Below are 16,092 nucleotides of genomic sequence, written 5' to 3' on the forward strand. Positions count from 1 at the left end.
AGGATCCATGGCCATGCCCCCTGCTTTGCCAGGAGGGGCCTTTTAATAATACGCCTCGGTGGCCAACTTCAAATTCTCAAATATTAATTAATAAATCAAAATTAAAAATTAAAAATTAAAAATTAAAAATTAAAAATATCACAATTAATTAGCTAAGACGATTTGGATGGATCACTAATCGAGCTTAGGAAGCCAAATGGAATGCAAAAGATTAAAAAAGTAGGCGATTAGCCAAACGAATAAGACTATATGGATGGGACAAATATTTTTTTTTTTTGTTCCATTTTATCCATACAAAACACAACCTATAAATGTAGGAGCTACCTGGATGGGTCTAGTTTTTCAAATGATAAATTAAATAATTACTAGAGTAGTCATTAAGGGGTTTAAGGGATAAAATAAATGATAATTCGAGAAATTAGAAATGACCCTACCACCTTTTTATTTTGTTTTGTAATATTAGCTCCGCATTATAGTTTATGATGGTGGGCTCTAGTCTCCTCAGAGCGATGGTTAAGACATGGGATGTTACCATATGAGATTTTAGGATCGAAACTCGGCATGACCGAGCATAACCTCCCCCACATGATGGTGGACTCTAACTCAATCCTGTTTAAAATGCTCAATTGTAAAATTTAAAAATATACATTTATTATGAAAAAATCATAATAGTTAATTTTTAGATTTAAATTTTACATCAATGTCCTATTTTATTAATTTCTATCTATTACAATATTTTTTTAATAAGATCTTTCCTTACAAGATTAGAATTGAGGTCTAAAAGTTAAAAAAAAATTTGAGTCTTAGGATCAAAGGTCTAAATAATACCTATCAGTTGCACGAAGAATGTTCCCTTCTTGTCTGTCTACAAGATAATCATTATCCTGTTCAACGTCAAATCATCTATGTAAATTTTTTTATTTTGTCCATTAACATCTATCACTCTATCCAATCCATCTTTAATTCCTATATATCAAAATATTTTCTCGACTATGATCAACCATTTGGGGAGAATAATATCTAAGATACTTTGCTTGTACGAGTGAAGAATGAAAAGTGATGTCCTTGATGTTGTTGTTTTTTATTCTCCCTTCTACCCATATAGGATTGGTGTTGATTCACTCTCCACCATGATGGTGGGCTCATGGCTTTAAAAAATTGAAAAATCCAATTGAGGTGGACCATGAACTCCAATTAGCTAAAGGTCAAAGAGCATTTAGTAGGCAAGGTCAAGCACTAACCAGGCAGGAGGAATAATGGAATACACTGAACGTTCAGTCTGCACCACAAAAAAAAAATGAAATGGAGTGTTACAAGTGCATCACAAATTGACAGTTCTCCAGTTATATATTTTTTTAAGAAAAAACTAAATTTTCATATTAACTGAGATCTCGCTCACCTTTATCTCTGATCTGATCTGATGCCTTGTAAATCTTGCATGATGCTGCTCCAGGAGATCACGAGAAGATCTTCCATCTCTGATGGCAAATGATGATTCAATTAAATGTTCAGATTCTTCTTTTTTTTTGTTTGTTTAATTAATTTTCTTTCAGCACTTATTTCTGTTTTTCCTTTCCAGTTTCTGTGCTTGGATCATCATGCCCGGCTATTGGCACCGAGACAATGATATGCCCAGCTATTGGCCAAAAGCTTGGTATGCATCCAGCTGTGATTGGATTGGTTTTGCAAAATGGATGGATTAGTGTGGTGACAAAGGAAAGCAGCTTTCAGAGCATTCTTTTTACCTGCATTTTGTGTGATCTCGGACGCTTCTCGTCCTTTATTTTATTAAGAATGGGTTCAGGTGGGAGGTAGCAATGCTCAGCAATTTGTTTGCATGCCCATCAAAGAAACACTCTTTTCAAGCCATTAACAAAATATAATAGTTTAAAAAAAGAAGAGAGTAGTTACCTGGACGATATGATTTTTGTTACTTTTGGAAGGGGCGTGGCTATTTTGATAGTGTTGCACAAGTTCCTGAAATAAAAAAGTAGCATTTAAATAAATAATAATCCACAATTTAACCTTCTACATAATTAGCTGTAAGTATGGTTTCAGCCTGAACAAAAATAGAACATCAGACCTGATAGTTATTCAACTGATGGAAGAAGCTAAAACTATAGTTGGACATTCCTTAAAACTGCAGAGCAACTCTCTTTTGGAGATAGAATTACAACGTAGACTATACAAAGAACCGAATGAAAACCAGTTATTTCTCATCTCATCTCATCACAGTTATATATCTTCAAGGTAAAACGCCTGTGCAACAGGACGACAAGATTTTGTGCTTTGTGGTGTTTAATTTGGCTTTCACTTGCACCATACTTCTTGGAGGAGCCTATACCTTGAATTTGCTTGTGATCTCTCTTTTTGACCACCATCTACTGTCGGAGATGGTGAAACTGGTGGCGTCTTGTCCGTGATTGCTGCAAGGGGGCTGTCTAGTTCATCCAAGTCCTCATCGCTAGTGTATCCCTTCCTTTGTATCACGGATGCTCTCCTGTCTAGCTCACCTTTCTCACCAACATCGCCCACCTTCTCTGCCACGTCTCGGAACAATGGGGGTGAGTATACCACAGGAGCAGCCGCACAAGGGAAGCCTCCAATAAGTTCCTTCTCGGACGATTTCCGATCCAGAATGCTCTGCATTCGATACCAAATTCACACGTTATAGCATACCAAAAGCCATAAGTTATAGCAACCTCAAAGATACTTCTCTGCTCGCTCTTCACTTACCTCAATGTTTAATTCCTCAAGCACAACACCTGGGACAGGATCTGGACAGAACTCATCTGGCGTAAAGTTGCAGAGTATCCGAGTTATCAAGGGAAGATCAATTGAAGGACAAACCTTGAGTATTTCCAAATCAATCAAAATAGTCAAAGGACATTTGTGGGATGAGAAATTTACAAAAAAAACTCAAGAAACCTATGTTAAAAAAATAGCTAACCTCTTTTCTGACATTGTTTTCAAGTAGCATATCCTTGGGGAGCATCAGAAGATCACTTAATTCATTAAGAAGTCGAAAAGATTTTGATTGAGTTCCCCACTCTCTGTCATCATTCCCATCAGTGTCTTGGTATTGGTCTTCTCTTGATGAATCATCATCATCCATACCAAATACATTTGATAACCATCGAGACCAATTTCCTATCTGTATAAAAGTTTATAGCTTATAATATATATTAGCAGAGAAAACTGACTGCAGATTACAACCAACATCGAAAACTACCTTATTATAACAAATCAGAAGGTATTAACGACCTATTTTTCCATGCCACCTTTTATCTTCTAAATTGAAAATGTTCAGATATATACAAAGGTTAAGCTAATCAAACTGTTATTGAGTATCCGAATCAAGGGCAAGTAGGCTTGATGTCAGTAATCAAGGTGACAATATCAAGTAGGTACAAACAGGAAGACACAGTTAAGCTACTTATTAAGGCAACAATGAGTTTCATGTTTAGCAGTCAACTTGTCACTTCATACAGTACCAGTGCAGGGAGGAAAAATGAAAAAAAAAAAAAAAATTGATACTATAACCGAGTAGTTTATAATGGAAGATGCATAAATACTGACAAACAATCAATACCATTTTTTGAGAGAAACTAATATTACAATACAAACAAACACCTAATGGTATTGCTCAATAGGAAATGACTGATCACTCAAAACTGAAGGAATATGATCAAAGCATTAGCAGCATGTGATTCTTTTCTGAAAAAGATGTGTGAACAGAAAAGTTCACGTGGAGGTAGCAGTTTGCCATCCTGACATTTAGTTCAGCAATATGGCCATCATACTCGACAACACAAAGATTAATACAGGATGAACAAAAGCATACAGAGGAACAAATTTTGTCCAAGCAGAAGTAAATACTGGTGACCTTCAATTAACAATGGAACTAATACAATATTTTATTATTAGTCAGATAAAGAATACTGGTACTCATGAATGGAAAATGTATTCGAAGTGCAACTATTTTTAATATAAAACTCAAAGTCAGCTATGCCATTTGCTTAAATGGGATTATTAGTTTGCCTTTTCCAGCCAAGTGTCATGATTATTGTTCAACAATTGATGGATCAGAAAACAGAAAAAAATTTAAATCTTACTGATTATACCAATAAGAAACAGCTTAGGCAATCAGTCATTTTAGAATTAGCAAATTCCCTCTATCTAGATATGAAGATAAAATGGATACAGTGGTTCTTACAGAATTTTTTAGTTGTGCACCAGATCCGAAACTTAAATCCCCAGCGGGAATTGGCAAGACTTTTGGATCAACAATTGGATCTGAGACAGGATCAGTAGGAATCTGATGAGCTGACTCACGCAGAATAGCATTGAACATAGCAACATCTAATCTGGATACACACTGCTCCATCACCTAATCATATCAATGCAAATGATCAATCATCCAATAATTTGTTCACGGAAAACTTCATATCAGAATCAATCAAGGAAAATACAAAAGACATAAGAGAGTAATGTCCAAACATACCTTTCTCGCCAATACAGGTAAGCAGCCGCACTCATGGCCACCAGCACGGACTGGACAAATTCTAGTGAAGGCATCACGAAAAGCACTTTTCCATAAGTTGATAGAAAAAAATCCTTGGTGTTGATCGCCCAATGCCGGTCCTAATAATTTCCCTGAGCTTCTTGGAGTGCACAAGTTATCTTCCGGTGATTGCATGTGTGGCGTCAATGTCTGAAATATGAAATGACATATTAAAAACGAAAATGAAGTTGTTAAACAAGTTCCCATGAAGACAACAGATAAAACGGCCACAAAATCTCATAACATAATGAACATCTAAATAAAATGGCAAAATGTGCTCAAACTTAAAATAGCCAGCACCAAAACAGTACACATAATGAAATGGTCAGAGCAGTCCTCTCATTTTCATTGCTACCACAACCACGATCACTTGCATGATGACAATCCAAGGATATATTGATAGGCATGGTACTGGTAGTGTACTAATAGTCAACATGTCCAGCACAATGGCAAGGAAAATCATACAAAAAAGATAAAAGTGATCTCTCTCTCTATTTAATGAGTGATTCCTCGTCTTGATCAATAGGGCCCCTTGAAAAATTTTTGGTTACCAAAATTGAAATGGCTAATGGTTGAACTTAGGATGTGGATGAGGGACATATGTTCGCTGTGTTCAGTTATTATTGATCATGAAGGGTGTTAACATAAACATCTTACAATTGAATGACAAACAAGATGATCAGTTGGCTTCTCTGCTAGTTCACACCAGAAAAACAGTGATTATGAATTTATTATAACAGCTTGCACCATCTGCCTCCACAAAGCAGTGCTGACTACAAATTGATGTAGGTAGTATTTCACCTGGTGCATGATATATACAAGGTTGTACACAGTACATACTGTATGTAACTCCTGATATGCGTTGTTACTGACAAAGGCCAGAAATTAGGCAATTGGCGTACCAGTAAACTTCAACCATACCAGGAAATATTGCAATAAATTGGAAACCTTGAACATTGATAACCCACTCCTTTGGACACGGTATTGACTAAAAGATGAACAAACAAACGTTCAGTGTAACACCAAGCTAATACGCCATTAAACCTCAAAGAAAGTGAAGCCAGAAACTAGAGATTTGACACAGAATACCATTACAACAGCAATGTTTGAATTAGAATAATCACAGATGTTCATCTCAAACAATGAGGAACAAAATGCAAGTGCATGTGCATAGTTGGGTTAAAGGAGCACCATCTGATATACCTTGCTGCTCCAGATAATCCAAACAAAAAAGTTTCAACAAATTAAATTAACACCAACCAAATACACTCTGAGTTGAATTGTTATTTTCCCAAACTATAAATTTTATTATGGAATGACAGAATTTTTTTATCACAAATTACAATGTGGTTAAGGTCCAGGATAAACAATAATGAAACTCATGAAGAATTATCATTTAGAGAATAGGTATCCTAGCATTCCAGATCCTGTGGTTCTATATACTTGCTAACTAGCTATCCAAATAGTCAAGAAGACCTCCCTGAATTCAATCAAATGACTGAGAGGCATTCTCATCTCAAAGCACTTTGCTTATAATCAATAATGTACCCCCACGGGTTAGCCCAATATGCAAGAAATGGAACCATTAACAAGTTCAAGCAGAATACTAAATTGCACAGACAACCAAAGGATACTACACTTCTCATCAAGAAAACTGCGCCCCAGTTTACTTGTGCATCAATGCATCATTAGTTACAACTAACAGCAACATCCTCACATTATCTCAAATGAGGTGAGGAAATGAAAACAAAAAAATTACCTGCCACCATAGTGATTCAACAACCCGGGAGAATATCCATGACTCGATCTTCTGCAGTGCCGACACATATGTGTTTGCATCCTGCCAGTCATTTGTCTGCTGGACAATACCAAGTATTTTTCCTTGTTTGTTGTTGAAATTGTTTTTCCATTTCATCAGTATATGTTGCTCGTCAATTTTCCTTCCACCACCATTTGATGCAACTGTCTTCCTTGTTGTATTGAAATTGGACAAGTTGCTAAAAGTTTGAGAAATAATTGCCCTAAGGACAACTGTGTTTGACAACCAGAATGTCAACCTAATAAAGGAACCAAATTATTAGTTAATTGATAAAACATGAGTTTTGGCTCTTATGTACGCAACTTAGGTACCTTGGAACATCATTACCACATGACTTTGCAACGAGTACCAGCCCTGACACCGTATTCTTCGCAATTGTAGCCTTCTTGTCCTGAGTCCAATATTTACAAGCATAAATATATAGCCTAGAAAGACGCCGAGCTGGTGTGTGAACCTTATGTGACGAACTACCATGCTCTGGTATAACAGAATATAGAGAAATTTCAAGTGCAGCAACTTCTCTGAGCTCTTCCTCAAGTTTTTCAATTCTAGTCTCCATCTCTTCAATCTTCTGATATACTTTTGCCTTGTCGTCATCAAGGGCATCCTCTTCTGCCTCAATTGTTTCATCATCTGTCCCATTGCTCCGATCACATATTGGAGCCTCATCCATCACATCAATTTCCTTAACCTCCTCATTGGTTTTGTCACTAGATTCTTCAGACATCTCTGATGAACCTCTAGAAGAAACATTTGAATTCTCTATCTTTTTGTTCATAGGACTTTTAGTTGATACTGCTGCTCGCATAGGCTTTTGAGCTTTAGTTTGACTACTATTTGATGCTTTGAATTGCAGTCTGCCATGTTCTTGATGCTTGATACTTCCTCGTGATGTACGAGGACTACTCTCTAATTGTTCCTTTTTGGCAAGCTTCTTTGGAACCCTTGATGCCCTTTTAACTTTGTTATCATCATTAAATGGTGTCTCCCCTTGAGATGAAAGTGAATCCCTTGCTGGTTCATAATCTGATTCACCTTCTTTGCCATGCTTTATTTCTTTTTCCAAATCGCTTGTCCGATCATCTCTTTCTTCACCATTCTCTTTGGCACCCATTTTGCAGCTTGAATAACAGCAGCTTTTCAAACCTGTACATTGACTAAAATTGTCTTAAACTGATTTACACTTCCACAAGTAATCTTTAGAATAATGTAAACGGCAATTAGTTTCATTTATGTTACCTGATGAAAGTTCTTAACCTTTAAGCCTTAAGGACTGTAAATTAGTTTGAATAATAGATGCTCACACAGTTTCATACACAGTCACCTACCTCATAACTAGCAGTAAGAATTTCCACTAATCCTCTATGAAGGTTAAAAACGGATACTGCACATTTATCTTATGGTTAAAAGGCGAGTATCACTCTACTTGGTCGGTAAAATCATATTTTGCTATCCATATATATCCTAATAAATCGCTAACACATTTCAAATGCCAAGGCTACTATCATCAAATGTGATATGCCCTGGAGACATCAAGTTTCGTATGTTTCTTCAAGAGCAAAGAATTATGGCAAGCGAGGTATGAATTATGGTAGGGGTTTAGGATGCAGTGAAACACAACAAACAACAACAACAACAAAAAGAGGCATACTAGTAAGATCCTCAGTAATAGCTTCATAGACAATCCATTATCCATGCCATCTAGAAAACCAATACAGCCGACACTTTCCCCGTCGATCTGGCCTAATTGGTTGAAATCCACGAAGTCTAGATCCGTATTGATAAGCAAAATCAAAACAGAAAATTGATTTTGTCCAAAAGCACAACCGACATTGGATCGCAGAAAATTCAATCCGCCAAAAGACAAACGAATAATAACCCAAGCAATCGAACACAAAGAGAATGCACAGAACACTAACACGAAAGAAAGCAAAAAAAAAAAAAAAAAACTAGCTTCATTAGGATGCTGACCTTTCCATCACCTACTTCACTAAACTAAGAAGACTACATCTAGATCTCGACAAAACAACAAACCGACCAAAGGAATGCGCTTTCCGCCCGACGATCGCCCGCCAAACAAGATCCGGCCCAACTCCCACTACCAAGAAGAAGAAAACGAAATGCAAATGTGCGCACTCAAGTGGACATTTTCCAGAAAGGAGAAAAAAAAACACATCGGACCACACGATAAGCGACGGAAAGAAGGATAAAGAGATTTCTCACCGGAAAGGGTCCGCCCCTCCTCTCGCCGTCGAAGAGGAAGAAAGAATGAGGAAAGAGAACACCGCCCTTCCACCCAGTTAACCGCGCACGAATCCCAATGGAGACTCCGCCAGGGATCGCCGAACTCAATCTGATACGGGAAATGCGATCCTACCGCCCCGTCCCTCTCCCTCCCTCTTCCCCGCACTTTCCTTCTCCGACTCACCTTGATCTGCGTCCGCTGTGAGTAGTTTAAAGCCCGCAGCAGTGGACTGGTGGCGATAGCGGTGGGAGATGCTTCAAAATCACGGCGGTGAAACCACCGACGGGTGAGATTACCGAACGCGTCTGGGTTCTAGAAAAAATGATTAATCATTATTAAGGGAGTTCGGTCTGCGCGTGGCGTGGGATCGTAGTCAAGGTGGAAGGTCCCAGGCCACGTGTTCCCTCTTAGTGGGGCCCTCGACCGCATAGAAGCATCGGTACACGTACGACACATTGAATTCTAAATATAGTTGTATAATAATAAATGAGTTAGGATTCTCTAATATTAACATCAATTTTACCATAAATCATTTTAGATCAAATATTTTTTTTTATTTATCAAAATTTGTAATTTCTTCTCAAATTTTTAAATTTTATATTAAAAATTATTTTTAAACAAACTTGAATTCCCAAACGCACAGCTGTGTGATGAATTTATTTGTCGGATTGCCAGCGTCGGCAAACCATTATTTTGATGTCTCCGATCTGGCGCGTCATCTCTCCCGCTATTAGAGCATCCATATTAATTTATCTATTTAAATTATATCCAAAATTTAAAATTTTTGACTAGGATATCTTATGTAGATGCCTCTTATGTTCGTGGCTCCCGTCCCCCTCACAGGCACACAGCTAACCCAGAATTCTGCACGACCCCAGAGGCCCACAATCAAGTCACTCAATTGGACCACATTGCGGGGCCCTCGAGTAGGTTGAAGAGCTGGTACACGGAGTAGGTTCGCTAATTTTTAGTATTACGTTAAAATATATTAAAAGATGTTTTTTTAATAAAATAAATAAATCAAAATACTTTTGAGTAGATAAATAAAGCATTACTAATAATTTTATTCAAAATTATTTTAATATTAATTAAAACTCCTTTTACCAGGATTGAAACTAATCAAACTTAAAAATATTTCAACATTATTATAATATATTTTTTTGTCATTTTCAAGGATACCAAACAGCATTCTTTTATTTTTACACAATTAATTCTGTTACTGATTCGATTAATCTAATAAATCAATGTTCAACAACATCTAAACTCCTCTCACAAACTGCAAAATATTTTTTAGTGCCTTATTTGTGTGCAAGTAGCAAGGGCATCTCTAATAATTAAAAATTTACATAAGTTGTTTTTATAATTTAGATGTTAGAAATTTAAATAATTTTTTTTTCTGATTCAATTCATAGCATAAATTACATGATTTCATGCATATTATATAATTTTGAAACAAAAGAACAGGTTTAAATTTTTACTAGGACTCTTAAACTACAAACCTCAAACCTCACCTCTCCTATAGTTCAAGACTTTTTATTTAGCTTTTTAGATTTTACAAACCTCTTATAAATCTTACATTAGAGATGCCATTGAGTCACTGCCCCAAGTTGCAAAGCAGCCTCTGCCAAGCAATTTAATTCTGTAAAGTCCAACTTCAGAAAATCATATGCAACTTTCATATCATAATCTTACATCTGATATGAATCCTATTCATCTATAAATAAATTATCTTGGACAAACTCAACATAACAAAAGAAATTGGATGATTCAGGTGCCACACATATTGCTTTCATTACATAACTGAATCATGATTCAAGCAATTAATGCTTTGTGAGTATGCGTAAAGAACAAAGTGGATAAAGAACAAACCCAAGATTTAGATTCACCACTTCTCCCACCAGGCAAAGATAGACAGGGATGTACACGCAAGCAAAGAGTAAAGAGTGGATCAGACCAAATATACACTTGCCTTGAATCAAAAGACATGCTTTTAGGAAAGTTAGTTCTACATTGACTGATACAATCAAATTGAAAGGAAGAAGATTGGAACTTGGTGGGTGATGAGGCAATTCATTGATGGGGTTAGGATAGGGGCCCAGAAATCATAATTTGTAAGGAAAGGAAAAAAAAAAAAATCAAGCAGATAGCTGTCTGTCACTGCAGGCTACAGCTGTTAGACCTTAATAGTCATCATCATACACAGCCATTGGGTACTAATATTGCTTGTAAATTAGATAACATCATAGCACTTGAGATGCACTGCAAGAAAGTGCCAAGCTAGTTGACAGTGATCAATTTGAATGTTTATGGATACAAATATGCAGGTCTCTTGGTAAGCAAACTAAGTCTTCTAATCGAATTAGTCTTCAGCCGTTTCTTTCAGTATCTTTTGCTAGTTTGTTCTGTAGTGAAGGAAAGACCTTTAGTTGTTTACAGGCTTCTAAACAAACAATTAATATGTAGAAATGATGTTATCGAGCACCTTCTCCCACTAGATTTGTCCAGGCATGCAGGCCGAACGTATACTATTGTTAGTTACTCGGCTACGGAGTTATACGATTAGCTTCGACACTAAACACATGTTGTCGACATGGCATAAACATAAGCTGGATAAAGAATCCAAGGTGGTTGTAGAGGCAACAATACCTGGGTAGCAATCTCAATTCAGCAACGATCATCTCATCTCACATCGTATGCAGTTGCTTTGAGGCTAAGGCTAGTGTAGTGCTCGGTGTTGAGTCTGCTGCTGCACTCAATACTGTCAATACTGTCAATACTAGTAAGCCATCCATGTTGCTTTGATATCAAGATGAATTCATTTTTCTTTTTTCTATAGCCAACAGAAAAGAGGATAACTTAGGCCTTCACTATAGATCACTATGAAGATGAACAACTTCCATTGATAAATTTTCAATCTCCTTAGTTCATCCATCATCTCGATTCATTAGAGAATGAGGTTAAGGTAACAAGCTTGGAAACTAAAAGGTCAGACTAAATACTAGCCAAGGGACTTTATTCAATAGCAGAACTGCAGAAAGTCCATTTAGCACATTGCAAACTTGAAGCACATAAACTCACAAGGAGACTGACTCACAAACTCCTAACTCATTATATGAGCATAAAAGCAAGACGTTAGACAATATAATGCCCATCAGCAAAATAGCAGCAATGCTGAAGAACAAATTAATAAGGATGAGGGGGAAAAATGCAAACCTACAAACAAATCATAAAATACAAACATAGTTGTGTTCAGTAAAAACGAGAGAGAATTTCATGTTGACATGGAGTATATGTTTCGTTGGTCGGGGCTGTCCAACAGAAATGGGAGATACCTAAAACAACTACAGACTAATAGTACAAATTATATTAATCAATTTCAACAAACACTAATCCACTTCCTTGACCTACAACTAGTCATCAGTGCCAACAAAAGGCACAAAGTTGTATCAACTTTGTGGATAGATTTAGAGTCTATCCGCACAGAATTTTTACATTAAGTAAACAAGGAAAGTTGTATCAACTGTCATGCAATTTATCCTTCCCCTCGTCTATTTTTGAGGTAAACAGAGCATATGTGCCTGCATTTGATATAGTTAGCAGGCACTTATGCTTTATGCCAACATTGGCTAAACTAGTAGTTATCAGTAGCTTCTCTGAAAACAGCTACATCCATCCTTTATTCTGAATCTCCTATGTCTTCCAAGGAAAAACCATCAGGCAAATCCCAAACAATCACGTATTAATTAAATCTCAGTTTTTTCAGTTCAAATACAGAGTTCTAAAACCAAGGAATGAAACTGAACCAATTGAAAATCCAACTCAACAGAAACAAATTGATCCCTTCTTCTAAGGTTACCCGTTAGACTACCTTTCACATTTTGTTTTTCGAAACATTGATCACGAGGAAGATGCCATTAGTTTTCTGTTTGGACTGTCAAATGTGTAAGGAATATCATCTCGTTATCAGCAGCTTGTGCTGAGATGGAGTTGAGTAGGATGTGATGCAATCGGTTCTCAGACTCAAGCATGTGGAAATCCAAGCAATCTACTTCACTTTATTCCACAAAACTAAGCTGCTGATCTAAAAAAGAGTTTTTCTTTTATTTGGGCTCCTTTATGTAAGTAGACTGCCCTTATCGAAACCGAAGGTACTGATGTCAAAACGGGTCTATCGGGCCCAGCATTGCCTGCACCCGGTCAACCTGTTTGTGTACCATGTGGTGGTTTCAACTTTCAACCTAAAAGTTATCCATTGTCTATCTATCTTTTATCAAACAATTAATCATATTATTCCAACTGTTTACTCCACTCACCGCCGGAAAATTCAAAAGAAAAATAAATTAATCCAGGGAAAAAATTGACATCGGAGTGAAGCATCTGATTCCGACATGAACAATTTTAACTTCAAGAGCAAGTTTAGAAAAAGGCTTTGATGAAGCCAGTGAAAGGAAGAATTACAAAACAAAAAGTTATGGTGGCCAAGACAAAGAAAAGTGAAATAATGGGTGAAAGATATTCTAGATGCAAAAGAGGAGCATAAGTTCAAACTCCATTAGTAGGGCAGCGTAAAAATTCAACAGCATCTAACATATATTCCAACATAAAGGAAGAAGCCCAACCACAGCATATTCCTATTTTCATTGCCATTGCATATCTACCTTTTGGAATAATCAACCTTCATCTACAGGTATTCATGTGCACAGGCTGCTTTTCAAATTACTCCAAGAAAGATTAACTTTACTGACAGTTTACCTTGAACATACATTTCCTAATTATGCAAAGCAATTCCACAGTGAGGAGCTTGGTCAAATGAACTATTTCTTCATGTACCACTTTTTCCAGTCAATTCACCATGCTTTATTAGCTTATGTAATTAGTGTCTAATTGTCCAAGTTGATAATAACTATGGTTGAAAAACAAGGGGTAAAGATATCACTGAGTTCTAGCAAACAAGCATCAAGATACCATTAAGCATCTTAAACCAAAGATCATTAGCAATTTATAGTGGAATAGTGTAATCACATATCAGATTAAATGCCATCTCGCGCTGTGAAGATTAGCTCAAAACTCCAAATCACAACTTGGATCTTTTGCTTGAGTTGCTTGATGTATCTAGCATTTCAGTGGCTCTAAATGAGCTGCAGCAGTGAAACAAATACATGTGAAGAAACAAAAAAAAAAAGAGATAAGGGCATGATAGCAGTCAGAATTTCATAACCGCTAGGGACTTTACGGTACTTTTCGACCAACGGTGAGAGGTAGTTGATGCTTTCAATAATATTAAAAAAAAATCATTTCGTCACCTTTCCACCAAGCTTTAGCTTTTGCATGATCCTATCCTTCAATAGATTCTTCCTTACTCTTTAAGTAAACCCCTACTCCTCCCCCCTCCTCCTCCTCCCATTATCGCCTTCCCTTTTTCAGTTTTATCTCCATCTCAAGAAACATCGAGAGCCAAAGTAAAACAAGCACCTCTTCATCCACCAAATAGTATGACTGAGCCACAGACTAGCTCAATTCTGCACCCCTCCAAGCTTCCAATTCCCAAGCTGAAAACATCTCCAAAAGCTCAAAAAGCCTCATCGATAACCTTGTCGAGTATCCTCTACAAGCTCATCTTCTTCATTGTTTTGATAGCCATCCTCCTTCAATTCCCCTCCCAGGCGCCCGAGTTCATTGGAGAATCCATCTTCACCAGAGTCTGGGAGCTTCTTCATCTCCTCTTCGTAGGGATCGCAGTGTCCTACGGCATTTTCAGCCAGCGCAACGCAGATACGGGGATGGAGAAGGATTCACAGCAGAAGGATGAGAGCCCCCGGTCTTTTGTTTCACAGATGCTTCAAGTTTCGCCAGTCTTCGAAGACGAAGATGATAGTGGTGTGGTTGACAGCAAGCTGCAGACTTGGAACTCTCAGTTCTACAGAAATGAACCAGAAACTCTGGTTGCCAAAGAAGCCGGCATCAGCACTAAGCATCAGTTGTTGCCCGTCCGGAGCATAAAACAAAGGAACCAAGAGATTACCGGACGATTCAACCCATCTAATTACGAATCCAAAGACCAGTTATGGGAGCCAAGAACGGATTCCGTCGTCCTTCCCTCTCCAATCCCCTGGAGCTCGCGATCAGAGTCGACGGCGAATAAGGTCGAACAGGTGGTCGGCAGCAAATCTACTACTACCCTTCCACCGCATCGTCCATCCTCCACTTCGCCTTCCCCAAAGCGGCTTTCTCCCTCGCCGTCTCTCTCATCGGACGCAGCGACGCCAAAGAGCATCTACAGCGACAACAACAAAGCCAGTCCCCCACCAGCGCCGCCACCGCCGCCTCCATTCCCCCCGAAGAGAAAGGACCCAGCAAAAACATCCAAGGACGAATCGAAGGACTCGAGGCGGAAGGGTTTGGGCATCGTCAACGACACAGTTACCGATCTTCCCTCACTCAAACCAAGCAACTCCCAGGAGGGTCCTTCGACCGGGAGGTCAGTGAGAACATTTAAGCCCAAGCAATCCCATGGCACCGCCATGGAAGGGGCGGCATTGGCAAGAGCAAGCGACGAGCAGCGCGACGGCGGAGACGAAGAAGAGGCACCCAACTCTGGATCAGGATCGGAAGAGAACGAGGTAGATAAGAAGGCGGCTGAATTCATAGCCAGATTCAGAGAGCAGATCAGGCTCCAGAGGATCGAGTCGATCAAGAGATCCACAAAGCCGCGCAGTAACAGGAATCGTAACTAGCTCTTCGATACGATCGCGTGCTGTTCATCGAATCATTCTTGCTGAACAGATTTCATCCTTCATCATGTTGTACTTCCTTTTTCTTGTTTCAAAGCATTGAATTATCTTGCAAGAATGAAAGGAATCGAATTTAGAGACTTGAAACAATGAGATCACATTTGAGATTCCTAATTAGATTGTGCAAGGAACAATAATGGAGAACTGGATCAAGCAAATAAACTAGCAAATCAAAAGAATTACAAAGAACACTGATCTGTCAGAAAGTCCGAAAGTCGAAAGTTGATAAGATGGTTGCTGGAATGTAGCCTTCTTGTTGATCTCCGGTGAACTTCACTCCAACCTGCAACACAAGCAGTGTCGATGTCGAGACAGGGAAAAGATCTCCGATGATGATCCTCCGATACTCAAGTTAGTCAAGCAAGAAGAAGAGACGAGGATGAGAACTGTAGCGCAACAGTAAATATCGCATGTAACGCATACCTCCGTCGATATTTGGAATCTCCTTTATATAGAGCTCATGTAGCTCGCGTGCACACTTCTCAAGGCGGGAACGCATCTCAAAGTTTTTCCTGAAAAGACGTGTCAGGAAAGTGTCCCTGACACAATATCTTAATAGGTCGAGCATATCTCTGAAGTGACAGTGAAAGTTTCCGCCGTACGATCCTCTGTCTGATCATGCCGCCTATCAGCGGCACTAGCTCCCAAAAAGATATCAAAAAATATCATATTG

The 16,092-nt window shown here is 38.2% G+C and overlaps 2 protein-coding genes across 3 annotated transcripts; one reads left to right on the forward strand and one right to left on the reverse strand.

Annotated features, from left to right (window-relative positions):
- Nucleotides 1-2,099: 2,099 nt before the first annotated feature.
- LOC121974498 lies at nt 2,100-8,913 on the reverse strand. Of its 2 annotated transcripts, none has more exons than XM_042525592.1 (8): nt 8,607-8,913; nt 6,695-7,529; nt 6,324-6,621; nt 4,505-4,714; nt 4,217-4,390; nt 2,951-3,154; nt 2,737-2,850; nt 2,100-2,643 (listed from the first exon to the last, which is right to left on the reverse strand). In XM_042525592.1, exons 2-8 carry the CDS (start codon nt 7,495-7,497, stop codon nt 2,311-2,313), a joined length of 2,136 nt encoding a protein of 711 aa, XP_042381526.1. In that variant the 5' UTR covers nt 7,498-7,529; nt 8,607-8,913; the 3' UTR covers nt 2,100-2,310. The 2 variants fall into 2 exon arrangements, with proteins under 2 accessions (XP_042381526.1, XP_042381527.1); XM_042525593.1 differs by lacking the exon at nt 8,607-8,913 and adding an exon at nt 8,035-8,253.
- A 5,126-nt stretch (nt 8,914-14,039) lies between these two features.
- Nucleotides 14,040-15,576, forward strand: LOC121974500 (uncharacterized protein DDB_G0284459-like). Its single transcript, XM_042525595.1, has one exon. The coding sequence runs from the start codon at nt 14,121-14,123 to the stop codon at nt 15,360-15,362; it is 1,242 nt and encodes a 413-aa protein (XP_042381529.1). The 5' UTR covers nt 14,040-14,120; the 3' UTR covers nt 15,363-15,576.
- The last annotated feature ends 516 nt before the right edge of the window (nt 15,577-16,092 follow it).

Source organism: Zingiber officinale, chromosome 4B (genome assembly GCF_018446385.1).
Source record: "Zingiber officinale cultivar Zhangliang chromosome 4B, Zo_v1.1, whole genome shotgun sequence".
Classification (NCBI taxonomy): domain Eukaryota; kingdom Viridiplantae; phylum Streptophyta; class Magnoliopsida; order Zingiberales; family Zingiberaceae; genus Zingiber; species Zingiber officinale.